Genomic DNA, 14766 nt, shown 5'->3' on the forward strand with positions numbered 1-14766 from the left:
AAAACTGCCAAACAAAACTGCCAAACAAAACTAATGAAATCCTTGGCTGCATTGATGTTCATCACACTAGAGTTGTGTTTACATGTCATCGGTTCCACCATTATTTCTTTGTGGCCTACCCTAAATCCTTTGTCATGCATCAGGTATTAAAACAGCAAAGAATAGACTTTTGAACAGTAAAATCACCTTCATTATGATTAATTTGGGTATAAACTTAAAAAAAATACTTCGTTTACAATGACATTGTTTTGAAAATTGCAGATGTTTGCTACTTGGACCATGTGGGAGCGACACTATACTCAGAGAGTCAAATTAAAGCTGTGCAAGAGGATCTTTTGTCTAATGTGTATGGAAATCCTCATTCTTTAAGTACATGCAGCCGCTATTGTACAGATGTTGTGGATCAAGTACGATTCAGGTAAGTACAAAACATTGTGTGTCACAATTTATTTTTGGTAGCTGTGATAAGATAATGATCTGATAATTTTTTTTTTTTTTTTTTTTCTTTGCGCCATTAGGCAGAGCAACAGAATACAAATATTGTTGTTATCTTCAGTCTAAATACTGGTTTAATGTGATTGTCCATGCTAACGTCTTCACCTTCACATAACTATTGCAATCTACCTCAATTTGGACCTGCTTAATCTATCCAGGCCATGGTCCCCCTCTGCAATTTTTAGTCCTTACACTTCCTTCCTTTACCAAGCTGACAATTCCTTGATGCCTCAAGATGTTTTGTATTAATCGGTCACTTACTTTAGTCAAATTGTGCTACAGACTTTTGTTTTCCTTAGTTTAATTCAGTACCTCACCATTAATTATTCGATCTTCCCACCTAATTTTCAGCATTCGTCCATTACACCACATTTCAAAAACGTATATTCTCTTGTTTTCTGAACTGCTTATTGTCCACATTTCACTTTCACACAAGGCTATACACCATGCAAATACCGTCAAAAAAGATTCCCTTACAATTTTTCAATATTAACAAATTTCCCTTTCATGAAAAATTATTTTCTCGCTACTCCCAGTCTGCATTTCAAATTCTCTTTACTTCAGCCACATAGTATCCCATCACAGGTGATACACACATGAGAAGAGAAACATGCTCAGGTACCCTAGAAAAATAGAACTTTATTTCTGACACAGACAGTTCACGTCAACAGTTGGTGCTTGGTAACAACAGAAAACCACTTTCAAGTGAAGGCAATGAAAAGATTGTCCTAATACATTGAAAGTCTGTCACTGACACAGTTACAGTTGTGAAGGTTTCAGCCCGAGTAACACTGCCGTGGGCAGGGGTGTACGGAGATATTGGCACCGCGTGCAGTTCCCCTGGTGAGTGCTGCACCCTGACAAGTAGGTCGGCTGCACTCGTGCTGGTGAGTCGAGACATCGCTGTCGGGATGGGAATTCGCGTTGGCTGCTGTGCGATGTTCTGTAAAGGCCGTCTAGCAGAGGTGTACTAGGAAATTGTCTAGTGCAATGCGGCTGGAGGCAAGCTAGTGCTGGCATAACAGCACCGTATCTGGCAGATGTGGTGTCTGCAGATACAGTAGCGCCTGTCACAGGCCGAATGGGCTGCAGTTGAATTTCAGGCGTCTTAACAGGGCGGCAGCTGACAGCACCTGGTTGTGTGGCTGTATTATAAGGCACTAGATACCGAAGGCCTTCATCACTTATTTTGCTGCACAAATGCATTGTGTTCCTCTTTTGCCTGCTGATGTACAGATTGAATAACATTAGAGAGAGGCTAAAGTCATGTCTCTTTTCCTTCTCAACTACTACTTCACTTATCTGTTGTAGAGCAGCAAGCAGTTAATAGTCTGTGATGATGTCAGTGTAAATGTTCTAAAGGATTTAAACAGGAAAACCTTATTTGAGTCCTGCAGTTTGATCTCAGTAATTAACTTTCCAACACAGGTGGGTAAAGGATCTTGACTGATAATGTTTTCTTTGGTGAAACTCAAAGCAAGAAAATAACTGTTTACCCAGTAACAAATACTTTCTGATCATGGAGCTCAGTTAGGATAAATAAGATAGAGCCCTGCAGTATGAATACTCCTCAGTGGCAATCAGTTGGAATAATTAGTCACTCCAATACAAATGCTTTTAGGAACAGTTTACCTGAGATGGCCCAGGATGACTTTTACAATGAATAAAATACTAACATAAAATTTAATCTATTCCATGACAACTTCATATCATTATTTGAGAACAGCTTTTCACATAAGCTAATGTGAAAGGACATTGAACAGCGATGTAAAAAAGCCATGGATCAGTAGAGGGATTAAAGTATCTTGTGAAAGGAAAACGGAAGTGTATCTGTTGGCAAGAGCAAGTAGAGATCCTGCGGTAGTTGCACACTACAAAACTACTCAAAACTACTAAGAAAAGTTATGAAAGAATCAAGAAACATGCACATATATCAGAAATCAGTAAGTTTGGCAACAGACTTAAGGCTATATGGAGTGTACTGAAACAAGAGATTGGACAACCCAAAATTCATTTTGACAGTTTTTCCAATAGACTGCTTAAGATTGTTCCCATATGATAAGCCCTGTCTTGTCCGAAATATGTAATGCAGCACTAACAGAAGGCATTTTTTAAGAAAGACTGAAATATGCCGTTGTCCAACACCTCTTTAAGAGAAATGATAGGAGAACTACTGACTTGTTTCACTGCCGATATCATTTTTCAAAATTTTTGAGAAGGTGATGTATTCGAGAATAGTATCTCACCTGAGCAACAATAATATCCTCAGCAAATAACAGATTGGATTTCAGATGAATTGCTCTACTGAGAATGCCATTTACATGTTCACACACAAATTTTACAAGCATTAAATAGCAAAATAGTGTTGGATGGTATTTCTGTGATCTAACTAAGGCATTTAACTGTGGGAATCACAGTATTCTCCTAGATAAGTTGAAGTTTTATGGGATTGATAGTATAGCCAACCAATGGATAATGTAATATCTAACCAAAAGAATGCAGAAAGTTGTACTTAATAATTAAAGCAATATAGTCTGGGGACATCATTCTGACGGGAGAAATCACATATGGGTTCCCCAAGGCTCAGTCTTGAGCCAACTATTGTTCCTCATACATGTAAACCATCTTCCATCTAATGTACAATAAGCATAATTAATTCTTTTTGCTGATGACACTAGTATTGTAATCAACCCCAGCATACATACAGAAACAAGAAATGGTAAACAAACTCTTAAAAGTATCATTGACTGGTTTTCTGCGAATACTTTCACCCTCAATTTTAAAAAGACACAACATATTCAGTTCTGTACATGTACGGGTACTACACCAGTGATAAGTGCAACAAATGCTGAGCAAATATTAAATAGGGTGGAAACTTCGAAATTCTTAGGTGCTCATATTGATGAGAATTTAAACTAAAAAACCTTTTGGAACTCGTAGAACTCTTAGAACATTTGCACTTAGAATCATTGTAAATCTTGAGAAGAGACTATTTTCATTCAGTAATGTCATGTGGAATAATGCTCTGGGGTAACTCATCTTTAAGAAAGAAAGTGTTCATTGCTCAAAAATGTGTTGTAAAAATATGTGGCGCTCCCCCATGATTATCTTGTTGACATCTGTTTAAGGAGTTTGGTGTTCTGATATTTATTCCCTCATGAAGTTTGTTGTAAATGATCCACTGCAGTTGAAAAGGTGCAATGATGTACATAATTACAATACCAGAAGAAAAATGGTATTCATTACTCCCCATTAATGTTGTCCTTAGCACAAACAGTGGTTCAAATGCTGCAGCTAAAATTTTTGATAACTTACCCACCGATACAATGTTTGACAGACAGCAGAGTAAAATTGAAAACAAACTAGGTAGTTTCTCCTTGACAACTCATTTTATCCTGCAGTAATAATTTCTGTTGCTGTAATGTGTAAACAGTCGTGGATGGGAATTACTAACCCATGTAGACACATTTACAAATTAATTTGTGATGTGAATGTAAAATGAGTTGTTCCACATCTTTAGGCTTTATCATTGAAATGATTCATGGAACCTGAAACAAACAAACTGACTGACTGACTGACTAACTAACATGCTGGCAGTCTGGTTTCTGTGTAAGTTGTAGATAACTTGTTGCTTCTTGTATTTTACCCCTGCTACCTTCAGAATTTCAAAAAGTTTATTCCATTCAGCATTGTCAAAAGATTTCTTTAAGTTTACAAATGCTATAAATGTAGTTTTGCCTCTCTTCAGGCTATGTGTCAGTAAGAGTTCACATGTTTTTGTATTTCTCTGAAACTTGAACCGATCTTCCCTGCGATCAGTTTTTACCAGTTTTTCCATTCTTCTCTAAATAATTTTTGTCTGTATTTTGCAACCATCACTTTTTAAACTGATAGTTCAGTAATATTCACATAAAACAGATACGTATCATGCCAGAGATTCAAGTAACAATCAACTAACTAAACAAGAATAGACAATAGTAACGTTAAAAAAATGTAGTTACTGTTTATAAGAGGTGCCAGAAGTGGTGGCCAAGGGCATCCAGGCATCGCTGACTTCATGTGATGATGTTACGAGCAACACATTGTAATTCTGCAGGTGTGATGTTAATTTCTCTAGTAATGTTCCATTTAAGATCATCTACTGTGTGAGGATTGTCAGCACACTCTTTGCTTTTTAGTGTGCCACATAAATAAAGCTCACACAGTGTTAAGTTCAGGGACCTCAGGGGTCAGATGTGTATACTGACAAGCCTGTCTTCAGGGGACACGGTGATAAGGGCTACACTTTGATTGGATGTGAGAGTGGCTGTTCCATATTTTTAGAATATTGCATACAGCTTCTCTAGATGTCTTAATTGTGCATAGATATTGGGCACTGTTTAAGGTGTAATTGAAAAATATGGGGTGAATAATGCACATTCTGGACAGTGCGTACCAAACACCTATCTTCTCTGAGTGGAGAGGTCCATGTGCAGAATATGTGGGAGTTTACATAACCCGACAAATGAAACCACGTATCTGTCATGAAGCAAAGCAAAGAGTCCAAATAACTGTTAGTAATTTATGTTAATAGCCAGTTACAATAACAACCTCTTTTTTTCTCCTGATCCTCAGTTAGCACATGACAACACTGTGTATGAGATACACCAGCCTGCTGTGGTAACCTCTTTACTGACTTGCAGGGTCTTCTCATAAAGTCCGTGCAGATTCTGTCTACAGTTTCAGGGGTTCTTGCTGTCAGTGCCTATTCCTCTGCAAATATTCTTTTGCAGATCTCGAATAGTGCTGGTCGTCTGGAACTTCCTACCGGTATACTTCACTTGAAGTTGTTTATTTACACTCCTCGATGTAGCCTGTCATTATGTCACATTTCACAATATCAGTTTGCCGTTCTAATGCAAACTGACCCATTTCTGTTACAACTTAGCGGTATGAGCTCCTGATGGCAACTGGCACGTGAATGTACAGCAACACTCAACTGTCTGATAAAACACAGTGTAGCCAACTTTTGAGACAGTGTTGTCACTTCATAAGCAATTCGACTACAGATGATCACACGGTATGTGAGGTGTGCTGGTTGTATGTGCAGATGATCACACGGTATGTGAGGTGTGCTGGTTGTATGTGGGACACCTTGTATCTTTTGTATAATTTTTCTATATACTCCTCCCACCTTTCAGCTTTCCCTCCTTTGCTTAGTACTGGCATACCACCTGAGGTGTTAATATTCTTCTTCTTCTTGCTTTACAGCCTCTGTAGGACCACAGGTAGCCCCTTCGTGGACTGCATTTTCCTCTTCTTCTCCCAGAACCTCTTCATTCTTTCTCTTCTCCTCTCCTGCTCTTCTTCCGAGATCTTCAGTTTCCGTTTCTCCTGGCGGCTCCACTGGTGACATTCTAATCTTTTCCTGTATTCTTCTCTGTCATTGATCTCCGGCATATTTTTCGGTGTATATTTGTTCCTCCAATTTTCCTTTCCTTCGACCTCGATCCCCAATCCCAACCAGTCCTTCCGAAGTTCAACAGTCCACTTGGTTCCTGTCTTTCCCCTTTCCTCCCTGTTGTTTCCCACACTCTTTGTCATTCTGTCCATACTCATCCTAACTACATGTCCAGCAAACCTTGCCCTTTTGAGTCTGATTTCCCCGGATATTGTTCTCATGTTCCGGTACAATTCTTCCCTAGGTCTTCGCATTCACCTCTCTCCACCTCTTTTGGGACCTAGTATTTTTCTCAGTATTTTCCTCTCTTCTTTCTCTAGTTGCTCTGCCCCGTTTCTTCCTAGTGTCATCATCTCAGCAGCATATAATACTGCATTCCTCACTGTTGCCTTGTAGTGGCTCATCTTTGCCTCTGTGGATATATTCTTTTTATTGTATACCTCTCTCCTCATGCAGAAGGCTGACGTCATCTTCTTTATCCTCTCTGTTATTCCCTCCTTGCTCCTGTTCCTTCCTGTTATAAATTCTCCCAGGTATTTAAAGTTGTCCACCATTTGCACAGTGCCTTCCGTTGTTTCCCAGTCTGCAGTGGTGTTTAATGTCTTTGTCTTGTTATAGGCGATCCTCAGTCCCACCTTTCTGGCTACCTTACTTAAGTTGTCGAGTTGTGTCTTTGCGTCTTATTCCGTCTCACTTACTATTGCTATGTCATCTGCAAAGGCTAGGCAGTCCATTTGAGCCCTGTTGTCCTTTTTGTCCCCCACATGGGTCTTTGGTATTCCCATTTCCTCATTTATTGCTCTCCAGTGCCTGATCACTTCGTCCAGTGCAATATTGAACAACAATGGTGACAATCCATCTTCCTGTTTAACACCAGTCTTTATCTCAAATTCTTCTGAGAGTGCTCCTCTGAATCTCACCCTTGTTTTTGTGTCTGTCAGAATTTCTTTTATGAGTTCTTGTGCAGTTCCATCAAGTCCTCTGTTCTTCAGGATCCTAACAAGAGTCTGTCTGTCGATGGAGGTTATTACTGTCTTTTTGCTTTTTAAGGCCCTATGTTCTATCAGTTGCTTCAGGATAAATATCTGTTCTATACAGCCTCATCCCTTCCTGAATCCCGCTTGGTAGTCGCCAGCTGTACTTTCTACCTGTTCTTCTACTCTCTTGGGCAATAGTTTTGACAGCACCTTGTATCCGACCTCTAGTAGCGATATTCCTCTGTAGTTGTTTGCATCTCTCTTGTCCCCCTTCTTATGTATTGGTACTACAATTGCATTCTTCCATCCTTCTGGTAACTTCTTTGTTCTCCAGATCTGGTGAATTATGTTGGTCATGTTGTCTATTGCTTTGTTGCCTCCCCACTTTATCATCTCGGCTGCTATACCATCTTCTCCAGTTGCCTTATTATTCTTTAGATTGCTTATGGCATGTGCAGCTTCATCCCTGGTTGGAGGGCGTGGCTCTCTCTCTTCTGTGTCAGTACCCAGTTCCAGCTCTTCTTCAGGTGCTTCACAGTTCAGCAGGTCGTGGAACTTCTCTGCAAAAATCCGACAGTTCTCCTTCGCACTAACAGCCAGCTGCCCTTTCTTATCTCTTATAAACAGTTCCCTACCCTTGTATCCAATCACACTCTTTTTGAATTTCCCGAAAAAGTGTCTGCTGTTGTTTTTCCTGAAGTTGGTCTCAATCTCGTCCAGTTCCTGCTTCATCTTCTGTCTTCTGGTCCATCTGATTGTTTGGGCTGCTTCCTTTCTTGCTCCTAAGAAAACTTCCCATTTTTCTGGGTCCTTGTTGCTGCTCCAGTCTCTCCAGGCTTTCCTGCGAGTCTCTACCGCTTCCTCACATTCCTTGTTCCACCACCAGTGCTTCAGTTTCTTTTCTTGCTTTCCCCATAGTTCAGCCTGTTTCGCCATATTTTGATTCATGTCGTCCCATTCATTGAATGATTCAATTCCTTCCTCATATCTGGATCGATTGTGTCTTAATTTGTCTCTGTCTACCTTTATGTTTTCTGTTCTTCTGTTCGTCTGTCCCTGTTTGGAATCCAGAGGCACTTAACTTCTGTAAGATAGTGATCTGATTCTATTCTTGTGTTCTTCCTGACCTTTGTGTTCATGATCTCTCTAGCATTTGTCCAGCTGATTGCTATGTGGTCAATTCGGAATTCCCCAAGGCGGGTGCATGGGTCTGCCCATGTCTTTTTCTTACACTGTTTGACTCCAAAGTGTGTTGTCATCAATCTCATTTTGTGTTCTCGACACAGTTCAATTAGCCTTTCTCCATTTTTGTTTGTCCGTTGGTGTGCAGGGTACTCACCCACTACTCCTTTATGTTGCTTCTCTCTTCCAGTCTGTGCATAGTAATCTCCTACTAGTATCTTTATGTGTCTATATGGTATGTTTTTCAGTGTATCATCTAGCTCTTCCCAGAAACTATCAGCAGCTTTCTTGTCTTTCCTGTTCTTGTCATTTGTAGGTGCATGTCCATTTATTATTGTATACTTTTTGTTCCCTGCTTGAAAAGTCAGTGTTGATATCCTTTCTGACCTGCTCTTCATTTCAGTTATGCCATTCTCATATCTCTTGTCTACTATGAACCCTGTACCAAAGCATCTAGGTGCATGTCTTTCCTTTCCCACTTTAGCTCCCGGTTTCCCCTTCAGCATTATGAAGCCTTCTGACTCCACTGTGTCTTCGTCAGTGTATCTTGTTTCTTGCATCGCTAATATTCCAATGCTTCTCTCTTTCATCTCATCTATTACCTGTTTAAGTTTACCAGTCTCAATCATTGTCTGTACATTTATGGTTCCAATTCTGAAAGTCTTTTTAGTTTTAATCTTCTTTGAGGTTCTCAGGAGCTCCGACTCTTCCCTTATGCACTTTTTGGCAGGTCCCCTAGAATCCGAATGCCTGCTTGCGTCGACCTCGGTCGACGGGGGATTGTCCCCCTGGGGTAATCTCGATTCCAAAGTGCGATCCATTCCGTGACCTAAAAAATTTTTTGGCGGGACGTCTCGTGTCCGTCCAGTTATACGACTGAAGTTGTTAGCCCCAGACGATGTGTTCACGCCACCCCTGACATGGGGACACAGACGCCTTTGGTAGCCACCCCTAACATGGAGTACCGCTGCTACCTGATATGTTTCAGTGGCTCTTCTGCTCTCTATGCCGTTGGGAAGCGATGTTCCTCTTCCGCCTTCGAGACCGTTGGCCGGGCTTCGCCTGTAACCCTAGGTAGGGGCCCTAACTGGGTGCTACCATCCGGAGCCAGATGGACCCAGGTTTTCTTACGAGGTTGTTACTCCTCCCCCTCCTCCTTCCTCTTCACTTCCGAGATGGGGCCCCGGGCTTGGGACCGGCAATGGCAGTACCACCTCAATGAAATCGCCGGATAACGCATATATCCCCCCCTGCGGGTCCGGGGGTTAGAATAGGCCCGAGGTATTCCTGCCTTTCGTAAGAGGTGACTAAAAGGAGGTGTTGATATTCGTATAGTTACTTCTCTTTTCTCCATAGGTTTGTTTAGTTTTCCCTAGTCATGCATACTTTTACAGCTTAGCATTTCTTGTCTAGTCATTCCTGCTATGTCAGTTTACACTTCCCGGCAATCTCATTTTTTGGACGTCTGTGTTCCCTTCTGCTGTTTCATTCTTTGCATTTTTATATTTTCTCCTTTCAACATTTGGACTTAATATCACATGCATTATCTGAGAATTTCTGCTGGGCCTTGTCATTTTGTGTGTTTGACCTTCTGCTGTCTTCACATTTTCATCTCTTAAGTCTTTCTACTCATCTTATATTGTGTTCCTTATCTCTATTTCAGTTAGTTGTTGCTTAATGCTTTCTTTGAAACTGTCAAAAACCTATGGTTCTTTCCATTTTTTATCCAGGTTCCATGTGCTTAAATTTTTACGTTTCTGAAATTTCTTCAGTTTTAATCTGCAGTTCATAACCAGTAAATCATGATCAGAGTCAACATCTGCACCTGAAAATGTATTCCAGTTTTGTATCTGGTTTCAAAGTCTGTCTTACCATTAATCTCCATCTCTCTTCCATGTACACAACTCACTTTTATGATTATTAAACGCCTGTTCCATCTGAAGCCTGAAGGTCGATCGTGTTTTTCCTCCCAGATTGGTAAAATTCAGCAATGTACAACAAACCTATATAAGCCTTCAGCTCACTCATGGCCATTTCCTTCATAAAATAGTAATTTGCAACTACTTCACAAGCTGCTTTCATTTTTGCAGTTTGCAAGTTTGTGTATTTCAAGATAATACTAAGCATATTTTCATTTCAAAACAGACTCCAGCATTCAAGCTCTGTCATTGCTAATCTTGCCATTAAACTCACACCAGGTACCTGTGTGATGATATTTTCAGAACACGTCTGAACTTGTTGTTGAGGTGGATTTTCGCACCACTTGGATCCATCTTCAGCAAAATAAAATGAACTGCGTACCTGATTTTCCGATCGCTCGACTAATTCTGGTAACGCAGCATTGTGGGCAACATTTGTAGCCCATTTGGTCGTATATTATCTTCTTTGTCACTGCCTTCACTTCCATCTTGCCCAGCCCCACTACTGCTACTGTGCTCATGTACACAATCTTTATTTTCACTGTCATCTGTCATAAAGTTATTCTCACTGTCTGATAATTCCACCAGCCGATGACGCATATCCTCAGCCTCCCATTCTTTGTTGTCCACTTTGACTAAAAACACCAAAAAACATTCATGAACACCAAAAAACATTCATGAAAAAAGATAAATTGAAAAATGGCACAGAAATACTACTTCGTGGCTGTGGAAAGGTCAAAAATACCCTCCTACCATTTGCACCCATTTTTCTCCTTTCCCGAATGGCAGCCATCTGAGTGCGTGCACACATTATGGAGGGGAGTTCAATAATTAGAGCTACTGAGAACTTCGACAGTGTGCAACTGCGCAACAAAGAACTCACAACAAAACAAAATGAGCGGGGTCAAATTGACCTACCACATCTTCACAAGGTTTAGAAAAAAGTGTCCTACATTCTTACAGAAGACAGCACTGGTCGAAACTAGAAAATAAGTCCTATAAACATACATGTGAAAAAAAGTACTCATTTAGACATGTACCATTCTGTCCTTTGATAGCCTCTGGCTGTCGACATTACAGGAAATGCTCAACATGGTTACTATTCATTCTTACACATCCTTCTGAAATAAAAATAAACTCATCTGAACACTCGTGGTGGAGCTTGGTTTTGGTCAGATGCACAATGTGGATGTTACTGTAATGTGTACACTGTCAGCGAGTGGAATACACTGTTGCATTTGAATTTACCCATAGAAAAAAATCTAGGGCATTGGGGCCAACTGAACATGGAGGCCACACTACAGGACCTACTTCAGCAATCCATTGTTCACTAATAGCTACTGCTGTGTGAGGTGTAGAAAATGGAGCAGTGCCTCATTGTCCATAAGCCACATCCATTGTCCATGTCGTCTACACAGACAAGAACTCCATTTCATGGTCTACATGTTTGTTCTCTTGCAATGGAGTCAATAGTCTTACTATAATGCCAGTACAACCCTAAGACCTCAGAGTGATACATACAGAATAGTTGTAATGTAGCAGACCAAGACATACCATAGTGAAGAGATCAATAAGTTAGTTATGAAATTACATGATACGCATTGTGTCTTACCACCGAATTTGAAAGTTTCTATTTTTGCTCATTTTTATATGTCGTTTATTTGTGAATATGACAAGTTCATTTTCATTCAGATGATGTTTAATTGAAAATACAAGAATTAGAGTCGAATGTACCGTAAACATACTTGTATTTTCTGTTTAAAATGTAATTTATGACACTATCTTTTACTACACTAAGCTCAAGTATATAATAATACACTGTAGTATCATTAATCATTCAGTAATTGCCATTTAATTAGAAACAACATTTAAATATTGTTATAATTATAAACCTTTTGATTTTTCTGTAAGTGTCATATATTTTGTAAATCAATGCAGTTAATATATATATATATATACTGATTATGTTGTTCATCGAATTGTAACACAGTTTCATGTGAAAATCTGTAATTAGTTTCATTAAAATTTGTAAATTTAACAGTGTCTGTGAAGAACCATCATTGTTATATATATAGCAGGGGGCACCTGAGCCCACAAAGAGTTACTAATTGTCAGTGCAGTTGCAGATTGCATGTTTTTGGACAAGACCTGTATTTATTGTTTTCCCAGAGTGTTTCTAAAGTTCATCAAAAATAGAGGTTGCAATTCTGAAAATGTGTCCAAGTTTTATGTCACACGTCAGTTATTACTACACACAAATGGAATCTTGTGTATTCCACTATGCCATTTAATCTCACATGTAATAAGGTTTGCTCTGAAGCAGAACACACAGTCACTAGTTTTCATATTTAGATTTAATTTCATAGTTGGAATATGACGTATTGCTATGTCTAATAACAGCGTCACAACCAGAGAATTAACCACAGAGACAAACAAAAGAAATAAGAAATGAGCTGTGGATCAGCAGGAAGAATATGGACAGTACTCAACATGATTAAAATGGCTCGTTCTTAACAAGTATTAGATTCCAGACACATGTTTGTACACTGAAGTGCCTTGGAAACTGGTACAGGCATGGGTATTTGAATACAGAGAGATGTAAGCAGGCAGAATATGGCGCTGCAGTTGGCAATGCCTGTATAAGACAACGAGTGTCTGGTGCCATTGTTAGATCGATTAATGCTGCTTCAATTGCAGGTTATGAAGATTTAAGTGAGTTTGAATGTGGTGTTATAGTTGGCGCACGAGCGATGGGACACAGCAATGAAGTGGGGATTTTCCCGTATGGCCATTCCAAGAGTGTACTGGGAATATCAGGAATCCAATAAAACACCAAATCTCTGACATCGCTGTGGCCAGGAAAAGGTCCTGTAAGATTGAGACCGACAACGACTGAAGAGAATTGTTCAGCGTAAAAGAAGTGCAACCCTTCTGCAAATTGCTGCAGATGTCAATGCTGGGCCATCAAAAAGTGTCAGCATGTGAACCATTCAGCGAAACATCGTCGATATGGGCTTTCAGAGCTGAAGACCCACTCCGCCACACACTGTTGGGTGGCTTGCGGATTATAAATGTAGATGTAGATGTCTGACTGCATGACACAAAGCTTTATGCCTTGCCTGGGCCTGTCAACACTCACATTGGAATGTTGATGACTGGAAACACGTTGCCTGGTTGGACGAGTCTCATATCAAACTGCATCGAGCGGATGGACGTGTAAGGGTATGGAGCCAACCTCATGAACCCATGGATCTCGCATGTCAGCAGTGGACTGTTGAAGCTAGTGGAGGCTCTCTAATGGTGTGGGGCATATGCAGTTGGAGTGCTATCAGCCCCCTGGTATGTCTAGATACGACTCTGACAGGTGACACATACGTAATCATCCTGTCTGATAAACTGCATGCATTCATGTTCATTGTGCATTCCGAGGGACTTCCAGTTCAATTCCAGTAGGACAATGCAACACCCCACATGACCAGAATTGCTACAGAGTGGCTCCAGGAACACTCTTCTGAGATTAAGCACTTCTGCAGGCCACCAAACTCCCCAGACATGAGCATTATTGAGCATATCTGGGATGCCTTGCAACGTGCTGTTCTGAAGGTTTTCCACCCCCTCATATTTACGGATTTATCGACAGCCCTGCAGGATTCACGGTGCCAATTCCCTCCAGCAGACATTAGTCGAGTCCATGCCACGTCGTGTTGCGGCACTTCTGCGTGCTCGCAGGGGCCCTACAAGATATTACGCAGGTGTACCAGTTTCTTTGACTCTTCTGTGTAGTTTTTCTAGCTTCAACCAGTACTATTTCCTATAAGAATATGGGTTACACTTTTTATATTATGGTTGTTGTAAGTTATGCCATTTACTGTTTATTGTGTTGTGCTTTTGCAGAGTGTTGCAGCATTACAATGCCAACCCAGACGAGTACAGCGTAATATTCACATCTGGGGCAACAGCAGCCCTGAAGCTGGTAGCAGAGTCCTTTGTCTGGGGAGAGGACGGTCAGGCTGGGACCTTCACCTACCTTCAGGACAACCACACGTCTGTACTGGGAATGAGAGAACTAGCAGCATCTCGAGGTGCTTCAGTCACGTGCATCAGCCAGGAGGAAGCTTTTTCTGTCTTCAGCAAGACTAACAGAGAGGTGAGATCAGACGTGTTTGCCGCCAGTTGGTTCCTGAGTAACGAAAGGGTGACACTGTCATAATCGTAGTGTCCGTCTGTCGACTTCCTGTACCCTCCCTGTCCCTACATCTCCAGCCTCCACCTGTTTCTCTCCCTAGAGAACCACATATCGAGTATGGTGTTAATTGACACAGATTTGTGTGTGGGGGAAAAAAACGGACCTCATTGAAGTGCTTTCTGAAATGTTCCTAATTGTAAATTAATATTTGTTTCTCTTAATATTTAGTATGTAGGCAGATCGTATTATAGAATTTGTCAGTGATAACAACTTCAGAATTGTAAATCATGCCTAACCATATATAGCCATATGATAACCATTCAGGGTGAATCAGGAGGAAAGGTACAGGCTTTGGGGCGTAATAGTATATAAGACTCTGAACAAAAAACTTCAAATGAACATATGCCCTATTCCACACAGTTTCTGAGATAGAACACATTTAATGGACAGAGAAATCCCCGTACCCCCTAGTATCAGATGCTAATTGATTTGACTTGTTTTGGCACAAGTACTTGCTTACGTATTAAATGTCCAATATATCGATATGTTCCCCACTGTGCTTTAAAC

General features: G+C 40.5%; 1 protein-coding gene across 1 annotated transcript in view; it reads left to right on the plus strand.

Moving 5' to 3' along the window:
- The window catches only part of LOC126428008 (molybdenum cofactor sulfurase 3), a 184122-nt gene that overhangs the window by 40395 nt on the left and 128961 nt on the right, over window positions 1–14766 (plus strand). The window contains exons 2-3 of the mRNA XM_050089890.1: window positions 262–418; window positions 13908–14160. Coding sequence (XP_049945847.1) covers window positions 262–418; window positions 13908–14160 — 410 coding nt within the window. The remainder of the gene's footprint in view (window positions 1–261; window positions 419–13907; window positions 14161–14766) is intronic.

Source organism: Schistocerca serialis, chromosome 12 (genome assembly GCF_023864345.2).
Source record: "Schistocerca serialis cubense isolate TAMUIC-IGC-003099 chromosome 12, iqSchSeri2.2, whole genome shotgun sequence".
Lineage (NCBI taxonomy): Eukaryota > Metazoa > Arthropoda > Insecta > Orthoptera > Acrididae > Schistocerca > Schistocerca serialis.